This window comes from Lepidochelys kempii, chromosome 19, assembly GCF_965140285.1.
Source record: "Lepidochelys kempii isolate rLepKem1 chromosome 19, rLepKem1.hap1, whole genome shotgun sequence".
NCBI lineage: Eukaryota > Metazoa > Chordata > Testudines > Cheloniidae > Lepidochelys > Lepidochelys kempii.
The window spans coordinates 5,492,529-5,513,244 of record NC_136398.1 but is presented as its reverse complement, the minus strand read 5'-3'; the positions used below and the strand labels follow the sequence as shown (position 1 = coordinate 5,513,244).

At 51.1% G+C, this 20,716-nt stretch overlaps 1 protein-coding gene across 2 annotated transcripts in view; it reads left to right on the top strand.

Moving 5' to 3' along the window:
• Positions 1–20,716, top strand: part of RIMS3 (regulating synaptic membrane exocytosis 3) — a 45,251-nt gene that overhangs the window by 10,472 nt on the left and 14,063 nt on the right. For both annotated transcript variants that reach the window (XM_073317812.1, XM_073317814.1), the window contains exon 2: positions 7,116–7,383. In XM_073317812.1, the coding sequence (XP_073173913.1) occupies positions 7,164–7,383 (220 nt within the window). In that variant the 5' untranslated portion in view covers positions 7,116–7,163. The remainder of the gene's footprint in view (positions 1–7,115; positions 7,384–20,716) is intronic.

Here is a 20,716-nt window from a genome sequence, read left to right as displayed (position 1 = left end):
CTTTGGTAGCATTTTACCCCCATGGATATAAATGCCAACACAAGGTGCAGGGCACTAGTGAATCAGTCCGTAGGGTCCATTACACCCACTTCCCATCATTCCCGAGTGGTTCACCACTGCCCCAGCCAAGCCAAGCCATTGTTCTGCTCCTCGGCAAAAGACAGCATCAGCTTCTCAAAGGAACATAAAGTTGCTGAGAAAATCAAATGCTGGCAGGCGGCACTAAATCAGCTCACTGTGGCTGAAACTGCAGCTTACAACAAATACAGCTGCTCTGGGTAGGTCTGTGGAACTGGGACAGAGCATGACTGGGTACTGGGGGCACCTGTATGTCTCCGCTCGCCGGCATGCCCAGTTGCTTTCATCCTATCCCATTTGCAGCTGCTTCTCTTGAAAGAGAAACATTTTTCCAGACGCTGCCTCTCTCTATTATTATAAAGTGGCTTCACTTGGCAGGGAGTTAATAATTTACCTTTCCCTGGAAGATGGATGCTTCCATCCCCTCGGAGTTTAAATATTCATGGGGCGGAAGAGAAATATCCATTAGGATATCTGGCCGCCATTTCATACCTTCCTCAAACCCCACAGCTCTGTGAATGGAAAGCCAGGCTAGGAATGGGCTGAAGGCAGCATGGCATTGGGGATAGGGTGTTGAGCTGGGAATTAGGGGACCTGGGTTTTCTTCCCAGTTCTGCCACCATCTTCACTGCATCATTGTGGTCATATCACTGCCCCAATCTGTGCCTCAGTTTCCTTATCTGTAAGATACTGACCCTACCTTTCTAAGCCTCTGAGGGAGGCTGGATGGTTTAAGGGATTAGTAAACTGTAAGATAAGGAGCTATTTCAGATGAGATTCATAGGAGTATTAAGCCAGAAGGGGGACCACTGTGATAATCTCATCTGACCTCCTGTATAGCACAGACCGTAGGATTAACTCCTGTTTGAACTAAAGCAGATTTTAGAAATACGTCTGATGTGGATGTAAAAATGGCCAGTGATTGAGAACCCAACACAGCTCATGGTAAATTGTCCTAGTAGTTAACTACCTGTGTCAAAAATGTGCACCTAATTTGGCTTCAACTTGCAGCCGTTGGATCTTGTTATACCTTTGGCTGCCAGATTAAAGACACCCCCTCCACCCACCCACCCACCCAACCCGCAACAAATGTTGGTTCTCCATAGACGTACCGGTACACTATGATCCAAGTCATGCCTTAACTTTCTCTTTGATAAACTAAATAGATGGAGTGCCTTGAATCTCTCACGAGAAGTCACGTCTTCCCATCCTGTAATTATTCTTGTGACTCTTTTCTGGACTTTCTCCAACTTTTCAACATCCTTCTTGAAGTAGGGACACCAGCTCTGAACACAGTACTCCAGTAGCCGTCGCACCAGTGCCAAAAAGAGAGGTAATAGAACCTCTCTACTCCTACTTAGTATTCCTGTTTATACATGCAAGGATTGGATTAGCCCTTTTGGGTACAAGGTTACCGCAGGAACTCACGTTCAGCTGATTATCCACTACGATCTTGAAGTCTTTTTCCAGAGTCACTGCTTCCCAAGATAGAGTCCCCCATCCTATTGGGGGTGACCAAATTCCACAACCTCCTAATGTGGACGAATCTATGGGAAATGAGATCTCACCACAAAAACCACCCCTCCACCCCGGGTAGGGTTAGCAGAGAGGCCCAGGAAGGAGTGAGCTTTAGAAACAAGGAGCTCCTCTTTGCCCCTTAGGGGCAAATCTTCCAAAATAGTAGACAATGTGTGGGCTGGGAAGGGGAAGTAGCTGCCCATGTCATGCACGTTCTGGAGAGAACGAGGACATTAGGCTCCAGGGCTGTTTGTGTGGCGCCTTTCACCAATGGGAAAGTGAGTTTGGGGTGAAATGCACCTGTGTGCAGAAGGGCAAGAACAAGGCCTACGCACCATATAAGTCTATTTTAAGGGCTCAGAATAGGTGCTGGGGCCAAGTGCCTAGTCCTCTGCGCGGGGGTGAATTTCACCCTCAAGAGAGAAATTAAGTATCTGCCACATGAACTCAAATAACCACCAACCTGATCTGTCTGCTCCAACTCAAGGCGTAGGTCCATGGGTGTGAACGGGACAGGTTTGGGCCTGGGCTTGCAACCAGAACGTCACATTCCTAAGTAGCACCACTTTGTGGATTCTTGACCTCTCACTCGCTCCCTTCAAATATTGTGGCGGGAATCCCCAGGTGGCACTGTAGCATTGTCTTACAAGTTCTGTTTGCAGAGGTGTGAGCACTGCTCAGTCTTGGCAGACATGCTATGTGGTTAGTTTTTTGATGGATTTTCTCTTTGGGGGAGCACTTGCAAGCAGCAAGGCAGGAGTTTGCTCTCTGCCCTTATCTGTCTCACTGGAGTTGAGTCTTTGGGGCAGAGTTGTTCCCTGGGAACTAGATATTGGTATTGGGCTGAGACTGGTGGGTGAAGGAGTTGCCTGCATGCAGTTTGTGACCATCTCTGTCCAAGGACTGGTGCATATAGGGTGAATAAACAAGTTTCACTACAAATACACCCAGACGCACTGATTTCTCCTCCAATGGGAAACTGGGCTGCAAGACTGAAGACATCTGAGACCACTCAGAGGGAGGTGACAAGACCTGTGCCGGCGTGCAATGCAAAGCTCCAAGCTCAGGGACCAACCCTGCCGTCCTCTCTTAGTTTGCTGCATTAGCAACACCGTATCCCCTAAGTGTTCTCAGCTCAGCATTAAGTTAGTGATTTTCTAGAAACACCGTGGCCAAGATCCTGATCCTATTACAATCGGGGGGAGGAAGGCGTCATTTCTCCAGTGTAAAGAACAGCAGCATTTGGCCCAAAATATGCCATTCTCCTTGTGTATGCGTGCGCATCTTTGCGATTGCAGCCCCAAAAGTTAATTAAAACAGCAAAGATGTTCACTGCACCTGTGCAAAGACCCATTTAATCAATTACCACTGTGTAATTAGGTTTTTTCTTTGAAGTCTGGCTGTATGCAACATTTCAAGTTATTAGGATTTGAGCAAAAAGAAAAGGAGTACTTGTGGCACCTTAGAGACTTCATCGGATGAAGTGAGCTGTAGCTCACGAAAGCTCATGCTCAAATAAATTGGTTAGTCTCTAAGGTGCCACAAGTCCTCCTTTTCTTTTTGCGAATACAGACTAACATGGCTGTTACTCTGAAACCTAGGATTTGAGCAATTCATGAGTCATGAATGTCACAGTAGCAGCCTGAAGCCCCACCTGAGACCAAAGCTCCCCTGTGCTAGGCACAGTACACACAAAGCCCCAAAGAGCTTACAGTCCATGCAGACCAGACAGACAAGTGATGGGAGAAAGGTGCTTTTGAAAGCTTTACCCAATAATTCTGCCTAAGTTCCACTTTCAAAAGTGATTTAGGAGCCAAAGTTTTAGTTAAAGTCTATGGCATTTAGACTCTTAAGTCACTTAGGTGCTTTTGAAAATTTTACTTATTGTCTCTGATGTACAGATGGGGAAAACGGGACCCAAAGAGATTAAATGACTCACCCGTGGTCACACAGGGAATCTGTGGCAGAGCCAGCAGTTTAACTCAGGTCTCCTGAGTTCCAGTCTAGTGCCTTAAGCACAAAACCATCCTTCCTGTCTTCCATGAAGCGAAGAGAGTCTTTGGATAACTGTAATCCAGTCCCCCTCCATCATCATACACCCCAGGGACAGCTCAGAAATGGCCAGAAGGATTTTCCTCAAACTTCAATAAGATTCCCTTTTGGGCTAAGTTCCAACATGGAAAGTTACAGCCCGGAGAGTAATTTTTAATTCTCAGAAAGTTATGAGCCGCTGAAACCGGTGGGTCCTAACACAAACTGCACCAAAACCCTGGGCCCCAATCCTGCAATCGGATCTGCACAGGCTGGCTCCTGAACTCATGTTATTCCTGGTGATTTCACTGGGACCCTGCAGGATCTGCTTGTGGGGATCCAACTGCAGGATCAGGGCCTCCGTTAAAGCTGTCATGCACATATACTCATATTATTCTGCTCCCCCCGCCCCCCATGACTTTGCCTAGCTCAGCCACTGAAAGCTGTTAGCTGGTTTGAACACTAGGGCTGGCTTAGCTCATCAGCCCAGCGTGGATTAAATTTAACGGTGTCTGGTAGATGGCATTGGTCACAGAAATATTAAAGCACAGAGCAGTACACGCAGAGGGGATTTTTAGTCAAGTGAGATGATTGCATTTTCAAGCAGTAATTGGTGTTTCTTTATGTATTAGGAGGGTTGGGGCGGTCATTATTTTGTGTGTGCTGGTCTGGTCTTGATAATTACAGCCAGCTTCTGCCATTGCCTACCTCCTTCTTCTCTGACCTCTGGGGGCGAATTTGGAGAATGGTGGTACTTATGAAGGTGAGGAATTGGCTAAAGGCAGCAGTTATCCAGGAAGGTCTGTGGTACCTTCCTCTCCCCCACCCCCTCAAGGTCCACTGACGTCCTGACCTATAGCTCCCTGCTGTTCCAGCTCCCCCCACCCCCCCACACACACCTCATGCCTGACTTGTAGCCCATCTGCTCTTCCAGTACTGGGCTCCTCCCCGGCCATGCCCCTCACTCTGCTGGGGCACTTTTTGCTATTCCAGCCCCCGGACCGCCCCCAAGTATTAATTCCTGCAGTCGTGTGCTTTGGGCAGCCCTCCAGGGGCTAGACCAAGACAACAGCGCTCGTTTCCCCTGTGATGCAAGGCAGTGGAGTGGTGCCCAAGTCTCCAGAGTTGAAAGGCTCACATTTCTAAGCCACCCTGCCTCATGAGCCTCCCTGATTACTGAATTCTGTCCGCCTACACGGCCCTGAAGAGGGCTCAGAAAGACGGGTCTGGAACTTCCAGGCTGTGAGATGCGGCCTGCTATAGAAGTGCACAAAGGAAGCTGGTGCAGCCCGGATGGGTTGCTGTGATCAGTGCGCCCTGGGCAGCAGAGGTTAAGGGGAAAGGAAGTGGTGTTTCCCCATCAGCTCTCCATGAACACACAGCAGCAGCAGGTCACACCTGCCTTTGCCCATTTGTGTTAAGCCAGGAGCAAAGACCCAGGGGTGGGGACTTGTGCACAAGGCTTCACAGCACACTTCAGTCAGTCGTGGCTCCCTGTAAATACCGTTGTCAGACCAGAACTCCCCACCTCCCTAAAAAACCTGTTAGCAAAACCAACATGCTTTCCACAAATGCACACACACGAGTTGCCTCCTGTCCTACTGAAATGTAGCTACTTACCATAGACTATCAGGGCTGGAAGGGACCTCAGGAGGTCATCTAGTCCAAGCCCCTGCTCAAAGCAGGGCCAATCCCCAACTAAATCATCCCAGCCAGGGCTTTGTCAACACTGGCCTTAAAAACCTCTAAGGAAGGGAGATTCTACCACCTCCCTAGGGAACCCATTCCAGTGCTTCACCACCCTCCTAGTGAAAAACTTTTTCCTAATACCCAACCTAGACCTCCCCCTCTGCAACTTGAGACCATTGCTCCTCGTTTTTTCATTCTGATGTGGAACAAGGCGACTGGTTTATCAGTGCACAGTAACTGTACCCCCCCCCCTTTTTTTTTGGCGGGGGAGGTGTTGCGGACATGAAGCAGGATGCAATTTGGCCAGGACACTGGGTTAACAGCAGAATCTGTGGGGTCAGGAGGATTACAAGAGACCATTAGTGATGGCTAGTTGTCAGGGCCTTGGTTTTGCTTCTTGCTCAAAAGACATAAATATAGAGGCTGCACGGAGGTAAATTCTCTGAGCCTGGGGATTTCTTGTTTACAGCCACCCTGAACCTTGGCCTGTGCCCCAGCTTCATCCCCCTGGCGTGCGGGGGCCCAGCCTGGTAACAAGCCAAGGTGTTTTTGGCGTGGGGCTGGCTGTTCTCACTGAAGTTGCAGAAAGCGCCTGCGAAAGCCACTTCCCCATATTGCAGGTTTTCATTCTCCCCTGACAATTTCTGTTGCAAAGCCGCTGCGTCTGAACAAGCTCTCACACGCACACAGTCCCTTGCTCATCCCCGCTAGCCCCGTGCAGGCTCCTCCAGCCAGTACCAGGCTTCCCTCCCCACATCCGCGACACTGAAGGTGATGGCAACATAATGCCCTGAGCTGGAGAAGTTGGGGGGGGACGGATTCACACTGTGCCCTTAAACCGAAGCCAGAGCCTGTTGGGAGGCAGCTGTAGGGAAGTTAAGAGGCAAAAAATCCCAAATCCTGGCCCACTTCCCCCACTGCCCAAAATGCTGGGCCACACCTCAGCTCCAGCTCTGTTTCTTGAGCCTATGAGCTGGACTAGCAGCTGCAGCCCCTATGCTGGGGGCAAAGGCTGCAGGGGCTCCACCCTTGTGTTTGCGGTGGTTCCTGCTCCCAGGGCTAGGATGTGCTGGGAGGCCATAACGCTTCCCTTTCCACGCTACCCACTGGACTCTTGCCGCCCCTGCATGGCTGCTCTGGAGGCCTTGACATGGGCTACTCTGACCTAGACCCAGCGTCACAAGATAATTGGCCTGGGACACTTGGCGTTTGGGAGCCTGACTTTCCCAGAGAGGAAGGCTGGTCATGTGGTGAAGGCTCAGGGCTGGGGCTCAGACCTGGGTTCAATTCCCTGCTCTGCCACAGACACACTGTGTGGCCACGGGCCAGTCACTTCATCTCTGTGCCTCAGCTCTGCAGCTGTGGGCCAGGGAAAGCCATCCCCGTTACTTGTCTGTTCAGACCGAGCTCTCTGGGGCAGGGACTGTCTCTCAGAGGCACTACGGTGGGGCCTGGTCTTGGCTGGAACCCTAAAATAGCACCGCGGCGATGCCTGTTGCAAGTTCTGTGCCACAAGGCCCCGGAAGAGTTTCCTGTGAAATGGGGCTGCACCAGGTAGATTTTTTGCACATCCCGCTCCCTTCCGAGCTGTGTCATGCTGATGTCACTCTCTGGATCGGAGCGGACGCCCCTGGTTTTCCTTTGCACAGTCAGGTGTCTTTCCGCCAAACAGATCGGGGGCAGGGGGATGCCCCCGGGCTGCAGCCTCCCTTCCCCAGTACTCGGAAGGACCAGGCTGCTGCGTGAGTGGAGAGCGCATAACAGACTTTCCCCTTTGTCTCCTTTTCCTCTCCCTGCAGCTGACCCCGCCCAGCAGCCCCCCCAAGACAGAGAGCGACTAGCTGACCATGTTTAACGGGGAGACTAGTTCCTCCTCGGCTAAAAATGTGGTCCGCAGCTCCAGCATCAGCGGCGAGATGTACAACGTCGAGAAGAGCAACAGGGGCAACCCGGACTCGGCCAGCATCACCTCCAACAAGAAGAGGCGCTCTAGCCTCGGGGCCAAGATGGTGGCTATCGTGGGGCTGTCCCAGTGGAGCAAGAGCACCCTGCAACTCAACCAGCCTGGTAAGAGCGGGATATTTGTGCTCGCTGGAGGGGATGCGTCGGGAGATCCCTCGCTTCCTGCCCAGCGCCCTGTGTATCCTTGGCTGCAACGCTGCACTGGGCACAGTCCCGTCGCTCACACCCAGCTCGGGATCAGCTGCTGGCACAGGGCATGCAAACTAAGCTGTCATTATGGCTGGCACATGCCCAAGCCAGCTGCCCTTCCCTCCCTCTGCCAGAATAGTGCTCAACTGCAGAACCTGCTCGGTTCTGTCCCCTCTGACCTCGATCACTGTATCCATGGGGGTGATGCAGGAGAATGGACCCAACTCACCATTTCCTCTTGGTTACCGCTGGCCCAAACAGCTGTGGCTTTCACACCTGTCCTTGCAAAGGGCTGAGAGATGCATGATGGGAACTGAGGGTTCTGGATACGTTCTAGGTCCAGCATCTTAGAGTGTGATCTAAACCCCGTTGAAACAAATGGAAATCTTTCCATGTACTTCAGGGTATTTTGGATCAGGCCCCTCGTCCCTTCTGCTCTAATCCCATTGCATGAGACTGTGGGTAAAATTTTCAAAGAGCGTGTCTAAGGGGAAGATGTCCCAGGTCACAGAAGGAGGTGGGGCACGAAACTCCCATTGATTTTCGGTAGCATGAGGTGTCTAACTGCCCTTTGTGTCATTGAAAAGCCTTCCCCAAAGTGATTTAGGAGCCTACGTTACATTGACTTTCACAGAAATTTAAGTTCCTGAATGCCAAAGTCACTTTTGAAAATGGGACCTATGGTCCCAATCCTCCAAGGTATTTAGGCACCCAACTCCTATGGAGAACAATTTAGGTGCCTAAACACCTTTGAGAAATCAGACCATTAGGCTCTTTTGAAAGTTTGACACCCCCTCAGCATCATCATTAGTAGCTCTGTCTCCTTGGTCTTTTGCAAGTGAGCTTGAAATGAAAGGGAAGAAGAATGGATTGGATGGAAGAAGCTAGGGGCATTTCCCTCAAACCCTTCCAGAACCTACACTGGGAAAGAAATGAAACTTCCCACTCGCATTAAAGATCATGATAAATCTGCCCAAACCACCTCTCCTTCCAGCTGTGGGACGCTGGATGGAGACTACATGCAGGTCACTGGTTTTTAAACCACATGGTAATGTAGACAGATCCAGAGTCAGGAAAGTCTGGAACTCTGACCTTTCTTGGTATTAAAACCAAGCTGGGGATTGTTGGAGGCTTAGGGTTATGGTTACACACAAGTTGTACCACTTTAACTATCTTGGCATAGCTAAAGCAGTAGCTCCCTGCAGTATGAACATAGCTGTGTGGGCATAGAGGCGCCTTCTACTGGTATAGGCTATTCCCCTAAACGTACCAGTATAAGGCATCTTTATAACAGCACATTGTATCCACACTAGTCGTGGCATTGATCTAGCGATTTTGGTAAAGGGCCAGGGAAGGTGCAGACCAGGTTATGTCATCTAAATGGGATCAGGGCTCCAATGCTCTTGGCCAATGGCTCTCAACCTTTCCAGATGACTGTACCCGTTTCGGGAGTCTGATTTGTCTTGTGTACCCTCAAGTTTCACCTCACTTCAAAACTACTTGCTTACAAAAGAGAAGAATGAGGGGAGATTTGATAGCTGCTTTCAACTACCTGAAAGGTGGTTTCAAAGAGGATGGATCTAGACTATTCTCAATGGTAGCGGATGACAGGACAAGGACTAATGGTCGCAAGTTGCAGTGGGGGAGATTTAGGTTGGATATTAGGAAAAACTTTTTCACTAGGAGGGTGGTGAAGCTCTGGAATGCGTTACCTAGGGAGGTGGTAGAATCTCCTTCCTTAGAAGTTTTTAAGGTCAGGCTTGACCAAGCCCTGGCTGGGATGATTTAATTGGGGATCGGTCCTGCTTTGAGCAGGGGGTTGGACTAGATGACCTCCTGAGGTCCCTTCCAACCCTGGTATTCTATGAAAATCAGACATAAAAATACAAAAGAGTCACAGCTGCACTATTACTGAAACAGGTCTCATTTTTACGGTATAATTATAAAATATATCAATTGGAATGTAAATATTGTACTTGCATGTCAGTGTATCGTGTGTAGAGCAGTATAAACAAGTCATGGTCTGTATGAAATTCTAGTTTGTGGTGACTTCACTAGTGCTTTTTAATGTAGCCTGATGTAAAACTTGGCAAATATCTAGAGGAGTCGACGTAGCCCATGGAAGACCTCTGTATAACCCCAGGGGTACGTGTACCCCTGCTTGAGAACTACTGGTCTAGGCACTGTACAGACAGAGTAAAAGACAACTCCTAGTCCAAAGAGCTCTACTCACGTTAGTTCTGAAGAGTTTTGTGCCCCATAATTAAAACTGCATTTCTGTTGAAAGGTGGCTTTTCTGCAAAGGGCTCTAAAATTCCCGTGCAGAGGCAAATTGCCTATGAAATTGCTATGGAGCATTAGGAGCTGGGGTAGAGTTTATGCTGCAGATTGGAACCCCTTGACCAAACGACTCAGATAAATTTTGGGCCAAATCCTGAGATTTTTGCCCTCTGAGGGTGGGACAACCCTGTAGAAGTCAGTGGGAGCATTGCCAGCATAAGCAGTAAATTGCTCGGGATCTGGCTCTCTGCATCTAGTTGTAGTTGTTTCTCCATGAAACCTTCATATAAAAGGTGCTAGTGGGAGGAAGATGCTAATTCAGAGAAAGAACTAGTCAAATATTGTGGCTACGGGAATTTTTAAGTGCTTGACATAGATCTTTAAAAGAAGCTGGTGAGCCCATCTTAGCCCCGGCATTTTCTCTGAGTTATTGCTTTTTAATTTTGGTTCTTGTTGGCATTTCATGGTTCAGTAAAGTGTGTTATATAGGGAGAAGGAGTTAATTTTGAGCCGGCAAGACTTGCACTTCTGAGATGTTTCTGAAGGGTTATCATTACCCTAGAAAGCTAAGCAAAGAGCATCCAAAAAACAAAGCTGGGCAAAACTCCACCCAGAGACAACAGACTCCATACCTTCTCAGGTCCCCTAGGACTGAGTGAGAGACAGTCTAATCCATGCAACAAAACAAATGGTCTGGAAGCAACTGACTCTAAAGGCAGCCCCCATTCCCAAAACAAATAGGAGCTCAATTTTTCACCAATGTTCTAAACTGAAAAATTTGTCAGTGCATCTGTGCTCCACCCACAGAGCAAAGAGCCAACATGCAGCATCAACACCACTTAAACTCCTGCCTCCCCCCCCCCCCCCACAAGCCCTATTTTGAGGGGGGACTGAAATGGCGCAGAGACCTTGTGCGGGCCCCTCATTCGGGGGTGAATTCCATCCACAGTCACCGGCTTTGTGTGCCTAAATATGGGTCTCTTGAATGCAGAATGGATGCGCTGGCAACTTTGGCAGACAATTCTCAAGGCCCGCTGAACCACGGAGCCTTCCAAATGGGTAGATCTGAACTGGTGATATGCACATACCCCACCCTTCCTGAATAGCAGCTGCCACTTCACAGATGGACTCTGCAAGGTGGGAAAAAAGCCACAATTGACGGTGAAAGTCAGGAAACAGGCTGGGGCATGGGTGTGCGCCGAGAGAGCCAGCCCTTTTCCAATAGGCCTGCTCCTTCAAAAGGACCGGTTTCTACTGGTCCAGAATAGGCCTGCCCGCTGCAGGAGCGGGGTGTGAGAGTTCAGAGGGGCCTGCGAGTTGTCCATGAGCACACTGTCGCTTTCAGCACCATGGACAAGACTCAGTGACACAGGGCTCAGCAAGTTCGGCAGGCGGAGGTGTTTGCAGGCTCTACCATAGAGAGAGCTTCCGGGAGGGCTGCTGGAGACCTAGGTCCAGGTCCGTACAGGTATTTAGGCTGATGGAGCCAGGCCCTGCTCCCTAGGAAGAGTGTCTGTAGGGTTGGGTTGGTGGGGCCCACGTGCTGAGGAGGTCACCAGTGGGAGGCTCACAACCAACCTAGGCAGCAGGATCATACTGTGGAGGTGATTTGGGTTGGCACCTGGCCTGTCTTTCCCATGCATGCACACAATCTCTATGGGGCAATAGATCTCTCTGCCTGCCTGGCAGACCCCACTCCCTTCCTCACCCCTACAAACTCTTGCTTCTAGCCCTTCCAGCAGGGAAATCTCTTTGCGGAGAACCTGGCCCGAAATTCCTTTACAAGAAAACCTAAAAGTCACAGGACTGAGTGTGATTAAGAGGAGCTCAGTTGTCGTGGTTTTCTCCCCTAATATCCAGGGAGCTGTCTATTAGAAACTACCACTGTTTGGGCTTAGTCCAGCACCCACATCAGAAAGCCACGCCACACCTGGCTCTATCTTGAGCCCCCTGATTGGCAGCTTCAGAGGAGCCAAGGGCCATGGAGAATGGCCTGACCTCCTGGGCAGGGGAGGGCTGTGGAGCAGTTTCACTCCAGCTGCCTGGGCTTTACCTGCTCTGGGCTGGAGAGAAGACGTCGCTATCCAGGGGTGTTGATTCAGCACCTTTCACCAGCACTACGAGTTCTCTACACCACACCCTGCTGCTGGGGTTGTTCCTTTAAACCCCGAGGGTGCAAGAAATTGGCCGGGGGGGGAGGGCTGTGGATGCCTTTACTGGCATCCTGATAGTATAACTGGCTCTGTTGATAATAAAAAACTTTAATCTTTCTGAGCATGTCACAAATCTTAATGCAGATATCCCCACAGCACCTCTGTGCAGTAGAGAAAGGCTATTATCTGAGAGACTTGGCCAAGATTACGTAGAGGGAGTCTGTTGTCAGAGGATGACCTTAAACCCAGGTCTCCCAACTCCTAGGCTAGTTCTCTAACCATTGGGCCATCCTCCTTCTGCTTGTTTGACAGGGCAAATCTCAAATCTAGTAATGGGGCTAGGGGAAAACAGGCTTGGCAGGATGCACACAGCTGGAGAACCTGTGTTCTGCACCGATCGCTCTCTCAGAAATGCTATGGCAGAAACAGAGTACGATTCCGGTTGGGCATCATGAATGGGCAAGACTTGCCTAGGAGGAGGCTGAAAAAAAAATTGGGGCTGTTTACGGCTGAGAGAGGAAACAAAGCTCTTGAATCCTTTCCTCCTCTGCTGAGATTGCCACGAAAGGGACCCACTGGAGTTTTGCAACAGGAATACTTGGAGCTAGACTGAGATCCTAGCAACTCATTTCAGATGAGAGGGAGGGTCTGACAGCCACAACTTTTACTCTCCCAGCCTGGGCTGGGTTTGATCTTGCAACCTGAGTGAGAAAGAGTTCTCTCTTATTCATAATTCCCCAGCTCAGCCAGGCTCCTAAACTAGCCCCCTGACCACAGGGGTTTGAGAGTCCAAATCTCAAGTCCAGTTTTGAATATGGGCAGTATGGGTAGCTCAAGTCCCTCCTGATGAGCTGCTGAGCTGAAATTGAGGGATTTCCTCTTCCCCTATTTACTGGGGGGAAATTCTCTGGGCTGGGTGGTGCGGAAGGGCCAACTAGATGATCATAAATGATCCCTGAGAGCTGTACAAATCTATGAAACTTCAACACAACTCAGGCCGAAGCCTTTTAGTCTGTTTTGTCCATTTCTTAGCCCAATTCTGCTTAAAAACTGCTTAGATTAAAACAAAATGAAATAGGCCCTCAAAGAATATAGAGGAGTTCCTGCATCCCATTGCTCATAGTGACTAGCACTCGCTCATGGGTGCATTCTCACAGGAATCAAGGGCGCCATGTATAAGTACGAACCCATGGGAGTAAGGGTTGCAAAACCTGGCCCTAAGTTAGTAGGACAAATGTGATCCATTCCAGGCAGAAGCCATGGTGCATCTCCAAACACACACTAGACAGAAATCAAGTTGTCGGGAATGGCAGTTCCTGGCTGCCTCTCATCCATTCTATTCCCTGCCATCCATCTCACTGCCTGCATCCTCCTGCCAACGCGTTCTGACCCTTTTGACACTAGGCTCTAGCCAGGATGTAATTGGGTGGAGAAAGGGAGATTTAGCCAATCAATAAGTGTCACATCCCTGAGTGTATATATATATATATATATATATCTTTGCATCACAGGCACCAACCCTCCGCTATACTTCAAGGGAGATAATTATGGGTAATGAAATTTACCAGTCCGGGCTGGAAATGTTTCAAATGCCAGAATAGCAACAGGTGGCCTGGGAAAGAGATTGTCCTCCTGCGTTTGTTTGCTCATAGAAGCTCTAATTCAACTAAACGAAACCCCCATAATCTCCAAATCCCCTTCCACAGCTTTACCCATCCCACTGCCTCCTCCCCAACTAATTTCAGGGGTGTCAGGGGGCAGGGGGTTCAGACCACAACAATAAAACCAAGGCTAACGATTGTGAACCTGCCTGCTTGCAGCAAGGACTAGCAGACTGCAACTCAGCTGGCTCATTAGGTTACTTCTGCCCAGTTCTGCCTGATCTGGGAGCAAAGTCTTTCAAATAAAGAAAACTTGAAACAAAAACCTTCATAACAAAGGGTTCTTTTCTTCCCCGGGTACCTCAGCAGGGCTGCAGCTTTCCAGGGTTCCTCCATGGCTGGAGCCCAAGTTGGTCTGGACTCTGTCTCCATTCTCCTGGCTCAGAAGGGACTAGCCAGCAATTCTCACCCCACCATAAGGAGGACAGGCAGATTATATACTGCTCTGCTTCCCAGCGTTTGCCCTGATTGACAGAGAGAGAGAGAGAGAAGCCTTGCCCCACTCCACACTAAAAGGCTCGTAGTCCTGGGCCCTAAAAGGAACAGTTGCCTCATTTTTCCCCCAGACGCCAACTGTTATCCCTGGATGATTTTCTCTTTCCCAGCATCTGCCTCTGTTGTTCCCTTGGCCTCTGCTTGCCCCAGAATGCCTGAAACACGGTAACCTGGCCCCGAGACGTCCCCATTTTGCCTTAAAGGGCAAGCATACCCCATTTCTCAATGCTCTACTCATTTTAGGTAGGAACCTCTAGCTTCCTATTGATGTCCGTGGGATTTGTGGGTGATCGGCACCTCTGAAAGTCAGTTCACTTTTATTTAGGTGCCTACATTTGGAGTTAGGAGCCTAACATTGGGTAACCAAGTTAAAACAGAAAGTTGGCCTCACTTCATATTAGAGCCAGTCCATAGAGAGTGAGTATTTCCAGAGACAACTTTTTAAATGAAAGATTTTCCCTGTTTTTCCAGGGTTTTTTTTTATAAAATTTTTTCCATCTTTTTAATGGAAAAACTGAATTTTGGGGGTAAAAATCAGAATATTTCAAAGGAAAATATTTTTTTCACAAAGATTTCATCCCATCCCCCTTATACTGTGTATATATATATATATATATATATATATAAGCCCTTTTTAAAATGATCAGAAAAATGTGTGAGTTGAAAAATGTCACCAAGCTGTACTTCTAAGAAAGACCAGACACATGGGGCCTGGTTCCTAACAAAGGCCCCGGCTTGGGGGCCATTTATTTAGAAAGGAAGGATGGGCTAGTGGTTCAAGTGTTGGACTGGGACTAGTGTCAGTTGCTTATTCTGCCAGACTTCCTGCGGGACCCTAGACTCCGTTCCCAATCAGTGACTGGAGAGAATATCATTGTCGTACCCCACAGGAGTGTGGTGAGCCTCAATCCATTAGAGTGAGTGAGGTGCTCATACACTATAATAAGGGGGCTGGAGAAAGCGTAGAAAGTGATTTATCAAGGTGCCCGTCTCACTCCAGACAAAGAAAATGAACCAAAAGCCCCAGGTACAGGCTGAGTTCATCCCCACCAAATGGACTTGTCAAATCCAGGTCCGCCTCAGCTTGCAGGAGAGAGATGGCCAGGGAACCCCATCTGTCTTTGTCCAGCTGAGGGGAGGCCCCCTCTGTTAGGATAACAGGACCCAGCTGCTCTTCCAGGCTTCCTGCTGGGTATTATTTGTATTTCAGTCATGCCTAGAAGCCTCCCTCAAGATCAGGGCCCCATTGTGCTGCTGGGGGGGAGGTGGAGAACTCGGGTCTCCTGACATCCATGCTAGTGCCCAATCCACTAGGGCAAGTCAAGAGAAGCTGCTATGCTTTTTAAATCCCAGCCAGAGGCTTCTCCTTTCATACCCTGCAGGGTTTGAGGTGGGCAGTTGGGCCCGGTGTGGGGCTGGCCCCCTGTGAGCCTGTGCTCCCCCCAGGACAGTGGCTGGCACTTTCCCAGTGAGTGGGTGATGCAGATTGTTTGTGGGCAGGTGGCATGTGGACACAGGCCCAGGTTTATTGTCTAGTCAAGGGAGCTGAATCATGAATTATCGGCATACAGGTACTGTCATATCAGATCAGCCCAGTGTCTCGTCTAGTTTCCTGCCTCTGACATCGGCCAACGCCTTGCGCTTTAGAGGAAAACAAAAAAGGGAAACAATCTCTTTCCACTCCTAGTCCCATAATGCATCTGGCTAGTGGTGCAATGCAGTATATGGGAGGGGGAGGGCAGGTTCCTTCCTGACCCTGGCAGCAATCATTATAGGCCCTGAAGCATGAAACTGGTTTGGCCCGCTCGTTATCTTTACTTGTGTCGATACAAATAGTAATGGTTCAAAATATGGAAGGGCGCATGGTCTAAAGAGCAGAGCAGGAGCCAGGGTTCTGCTGTGACCAGGTGTAGGAGACCCTGCGTGGTGGTTCCAGTCAGCTCAGGCTGAGCATGTCAGTCTGCGAAGTAGAAGACCAGAAAACACCACTGGTCTGTCTGTGTCCAGCAGCCTCTGCTGAGAGGCCCCTATAATCATTACAACCACAGCCTGTCTCCTCTCTGCTACGGAGGATGCTACAGGTTCTCTTCCAGGCTCTGCTACTGACTCACAGGGTGACCTTGGGCAAAGCACATCCCATTCAGTGCCTCAGTTTCCCCATCTGTAAAAGGGGGATGGTGGTACCAATCTATTTCTCAGAGAGATTGTGAGGCTCAGTTTGCGCCTGTTTATGAAGAGCTTTGAGACTCGGCTGAAAGGTGCATCGAATTAATGGGGTGGGGAGCGGGGCTGTGTGTCTTGTGGGGACAGACAGACAGACCGATGGCGGGCGGGGGGGCTCAGCCGTTGGGCAGGGAGCTGGAGGAGGGCATGTTGGTTTTCATTTGCTCAGTACATGGAACTGTCCATGTGTCCTTGGGCCTGGGTCTCTCCCACTGGCTCTGAGTAACTGGAGCCCAGCGCAGAACTAGCTAAGGGTCACGCCCTGCCCCCCCCATGCACCCATTGGTTTCACTGAGGTCAGGGGCAAATTCAGCCCCACTGAGGCTGCAGTACAGCTGGCCACCTTGCACCCCTTGGGTGGCCACATAGCCATGGCCTCGTGCCCCCGGGAAGGGGGCCTCCTTTCCTTGCTGAAGAGGAGGCTTCGCAGACCCCCCTAAACCCCCCAGGTGCCTGATGAATCACTGGCCCACCCTGCGGGTGGCTGAGAGACGCCAAAGTGAATTAGCATCAACGCGGGGAAGGCAGGGCATGAACCAGCTCACGGGGAGGGGGGGGGAGGCGAAGGGGGGGGTTGGGGGGAGAGGGGAAGGGTTGCCATGGTAACCTGTGACTGGACCATGAAAGTGGTGGAGGGGAAGCTCATGTAAAATGCTGGTCAGAAATAATCTGGGAGCATGAGGGGCCGCGGGAGTGCCCGTGGGGAACGGCGCACCGGCCGCCTGGCCTGGCTTTCTGCCACCGCAGCTTCACCTGGCTTGCCTGATTAGCCCCACCTGGCCACCTTTTGCGGGGGGCTCGCTCTCTCTCTCTTCCCCTCCCCTCTGCCTCAGGCTGCAGTGGCTAAGGGAAAACTGAGCCCCAACCCCTCCACCCCTTTCCTGCCCCTTCTGCTGAGGCTTGGGCAGCGGGGAGTCCCCGCAGCTGGAGAGGCCGGAGGTCAAATCCCCTGCCAATGTAACCCCATTTGCACCCACAGAATATGGGGCCTGGGAGTCTTAGGCTTTGCCCGCAGCTGGCAGCGAGCCTCCCGGCATGGGCAGCCAGACTCGTGCTAACTCGGCGCAGGCTAGCGAGCCGAAAAACGGCAGCGTGGAGGTCGCGGCTTGGGTGCAGCTCAGGAGCTCAAGCCCCCCGCCCCGCCCTGCCCCGCCCCACCCTCTGGGTCTGAGCTCAGGTGGCTCCCGCAGGGGCAAACCCTGGCGTTCCTCTCTCTAGCTTACAATTCTGCAGCCTTATGACACCTTCCGGCCACGGATCCTCCCGCCCACCGTCGCGTTCCCCTACTCCTCGCCGCGAAGGCCTCGTAACCCCACTGCAGTAAAACCAGAGTCTTCCCGGACCTTCAGCCAGCTCGCTACGCTTCCCGTTAACAAAGCCCTGACTCTCCTCCGTCACCCAGTAGGGGCATCCCACCCCAACCAGCTCGGCTGTCCGGGTGCAGGGCTGCCCGATAGGTCACGGGTCGTGGCAGAAGAGCCGCGGATGTGCACATCACGATGAGACGAAGCGTCGTTTTCTCCCTGAGGTTCCAACCGTTCCTCGGAGGTCGTTTTGCTTTGTGTTGTTCCTACCCTGCCTCTCAAACGCCCTGAAGCATGTGAATAATCCATTGGTCGGAACGGGGCTGTTCCCTGCGAGTAAGGGAGGGTGAATCAGACTCTTCGCTCCCCTCTAGCCTTTTCCACCCAAGGAGTTCAGCACTCTTTCGAGATCCGGATTGACTTCAGCTCTCACTAGCTCCCGGTGTGGTAGGAAAAGACAACCACCCCCATGAGATAGATGGGGAAACTGAGTCACGGGGTGGTGCAGTGACTTACCCCAGATCATGTGCCGAGTCAGTGGACGGACCCAGGATTCCCAGCTGCCTGCTTTGCTACACCCTGCTTCCTTCCATCTCGCATTCAGGGTACGTGGCCCGATCAGGCTGCTGATTGCTTATGGCTGTTGAGCTGCAGGAGGGCTACGCATGTGAGCTGGGCACAGGGAGGCGGCTCTCTAGGACTCCTTGAGTTCCCAAGGGCGTGGAGGAGTGAGAAGCCTTGCGACAGCGGCAGTGAACAGGACAGTATAACAGAGGGATCCCAGCATGCAGAGGGCTATGCCAGCTGTATGCCTAGCCCAGCCCGGCAGCTGCTACAACAGCAAAAGCCTCACCACCCCGGGACACCTCACTGGGTGTGTATGATGCCGCCTTGCCCATGCAGAGGGCAGGGGTGTGGGAGCCAGGAGGAATGACGCAGGCCATCGTCCTGTGTGCCTGCATGCGTGTTCTCCCCTGGCACCCTCTGGCTCTGGCAAACAATACGAATCAAGAGCCTCAGCTGAGCTCGGCGGACCAAAGCAAGGATGCACTGGTTGTCTACACCAGTGGTAAAGGCTTGGCACCCGCCCCCTGCGCTGGGGTGAATTTCACCCCCGATGAAAGGATAAGAGCACCCCCTGCCCCCAGTCAAAGTCAAAAGAGCTGTGGCATAAATGCAGGGCCCAGCCTTTCCAGACCCCGCCTCCCTGCCAGCACCTGTGACCCCCCCCCGAGCCATCCAGCCCGCAAAAGCAGAGCACAGCAAGCAGCCCCTGGGTGGCTGCTCCCATGTCGGCCTGACGGCCTCTCGGAGCTGGATAAGGATCCAGCCATATCCAAGTCCAAATGAGGGATGCCACCACTTGCAGAGCCAGTGCTCCCGGCCCTGCTGCATCAATGAGTTTTCTCAGTTGCTCCTCCTCTCTCTTGCGTCTCCAATCGATCCGTGTTCCTGCCTCTCTTGAACCCGAGTCCATCCCAGCAGGGAGGAGACTCTGGGGCTGGCTGTAGGGGGTCCCACTGCATTGCAGACAAAATTACCATGGCAACACTCGCCAGGAAGATGCTGCACAGAGGCAGAGTCAAGCTGAAAGGGAAGGGGGTGGGGGGAGATGAAATCAACTCCAGGCTTGTTTGGGGTGTCCTCTCCCATCTCCCTCTCGGGCCCCGCTGCAGGCACTGGCTTGCACTCCCCTCCTCCTTTAAGAGTTTACCGGGGAGAACTGGCTCTACATTTGCTTCATCTCAAAATAAAATAAAACTGTCATCCAGGGAACAAGATTCCCCCATATTCAGAGCTGGCAGGGGACCCAGGTTTGATAACAGTCCCCTTCTCCAGCCTTGCAAAATTGCTCTGACAGCTGGCCAGCCCAGGTATAAAAATCTCTTCACCTACCCTTTGCCTTGGTGACAGTGGAAAATTGAATGGTGTTTGACTTGCCCATCAAAAGGAGTTACTAGCCCCGGGCAAGTAGAATTTTGCAAGGTATCAGGCTCTGGAACCTATGTCTGTGTCTGTTTATTTACGAGCTGGATCTGAACCTTTGCTGAGACTGGGAAATGTTCCCCCGTGTTTTGGTGTCTTTGCTCTTCTGCATGCTTGGGGTTCAGGTGCTAGACTGGAGCAGTTTGGATCAGGGCTTTCAGTTCAGCCCTATATACTTACCATTTGCAAAGTTTAGACCTGGATTTTGGACAGGATTTCAGACACCCCTCCAGCTCCAGCAATTTGGTTTGGATCCAGCTCAGCTTTTGCCCAACGCCAAAGTTCCTGGGAGTTTAGTGCAGCATCTGAACCAAATTGGGGACTTTTAGAAGGTCCGCATAAAACTCCAGGTGGTTGGGAAAAGCCCTCGACTGTAAGTGGGTTCAACCCAGCAGCCATGGGGCCTTGGACAATTGCCCTGCTGGCTAACCCCGAATGCTGGCCCTGGCTTTTATATGCAGAAAACCAGGTGCTGGGCTCACGTTTGCTCACACAGCGACCCCTTTCTCAGTGAAGAGGCGAGTGAGCACATGAAAATCAGCCTGGATGGCTTTTGTTTTTGTTTTTTTTTTTTGGGCAAAGATTGCATAAATCCCAGTGAATAATTTATCAAAGGCCCAAGAGCAGCGGGCTGGGAGATGTGGTGGAGTTCTCGCCGTGTGGACTGCTTTGATTCTTTTATCTGCTATAAAGTGCCCCCCCTCCCTTGGGGTCTGTAGGGCAGAGAGCATTTCCCATTGGACAGAGCAGCCACCCCCACTCCCTCTCCCCTCCAGAGAAGGAAAAGGTCAGTTGTAAAGGGCAGGTAAACAGCAGATCTGAAGCATCTCAGCTTGAGCGTGATATTTCAGGGGAGCATTATCCATCATGTAACTTTCAGAGATCTACAGCTCCCCTGCTGGGGAAGGGACAGGCAGGTGGGAGCCAGCCTTTGCCCATCTCACTCCTTGGCAACATTACCTGCTGTGTTCCACCAGCCAGCCAAGTGACTGGGTGCTCCTGGGAGTGAATTCCATCTGCTGCTTGCTATTTAGGAACCCGGGCAGTGCCAGGCTGCATCAGACCTGGGCCCCATGGCTCTGATTGCCCAGTACCAGCTGCTTTAGAGGAATCAAAGAAATGTAGGTCTGGAACAGACCCTGAGAAG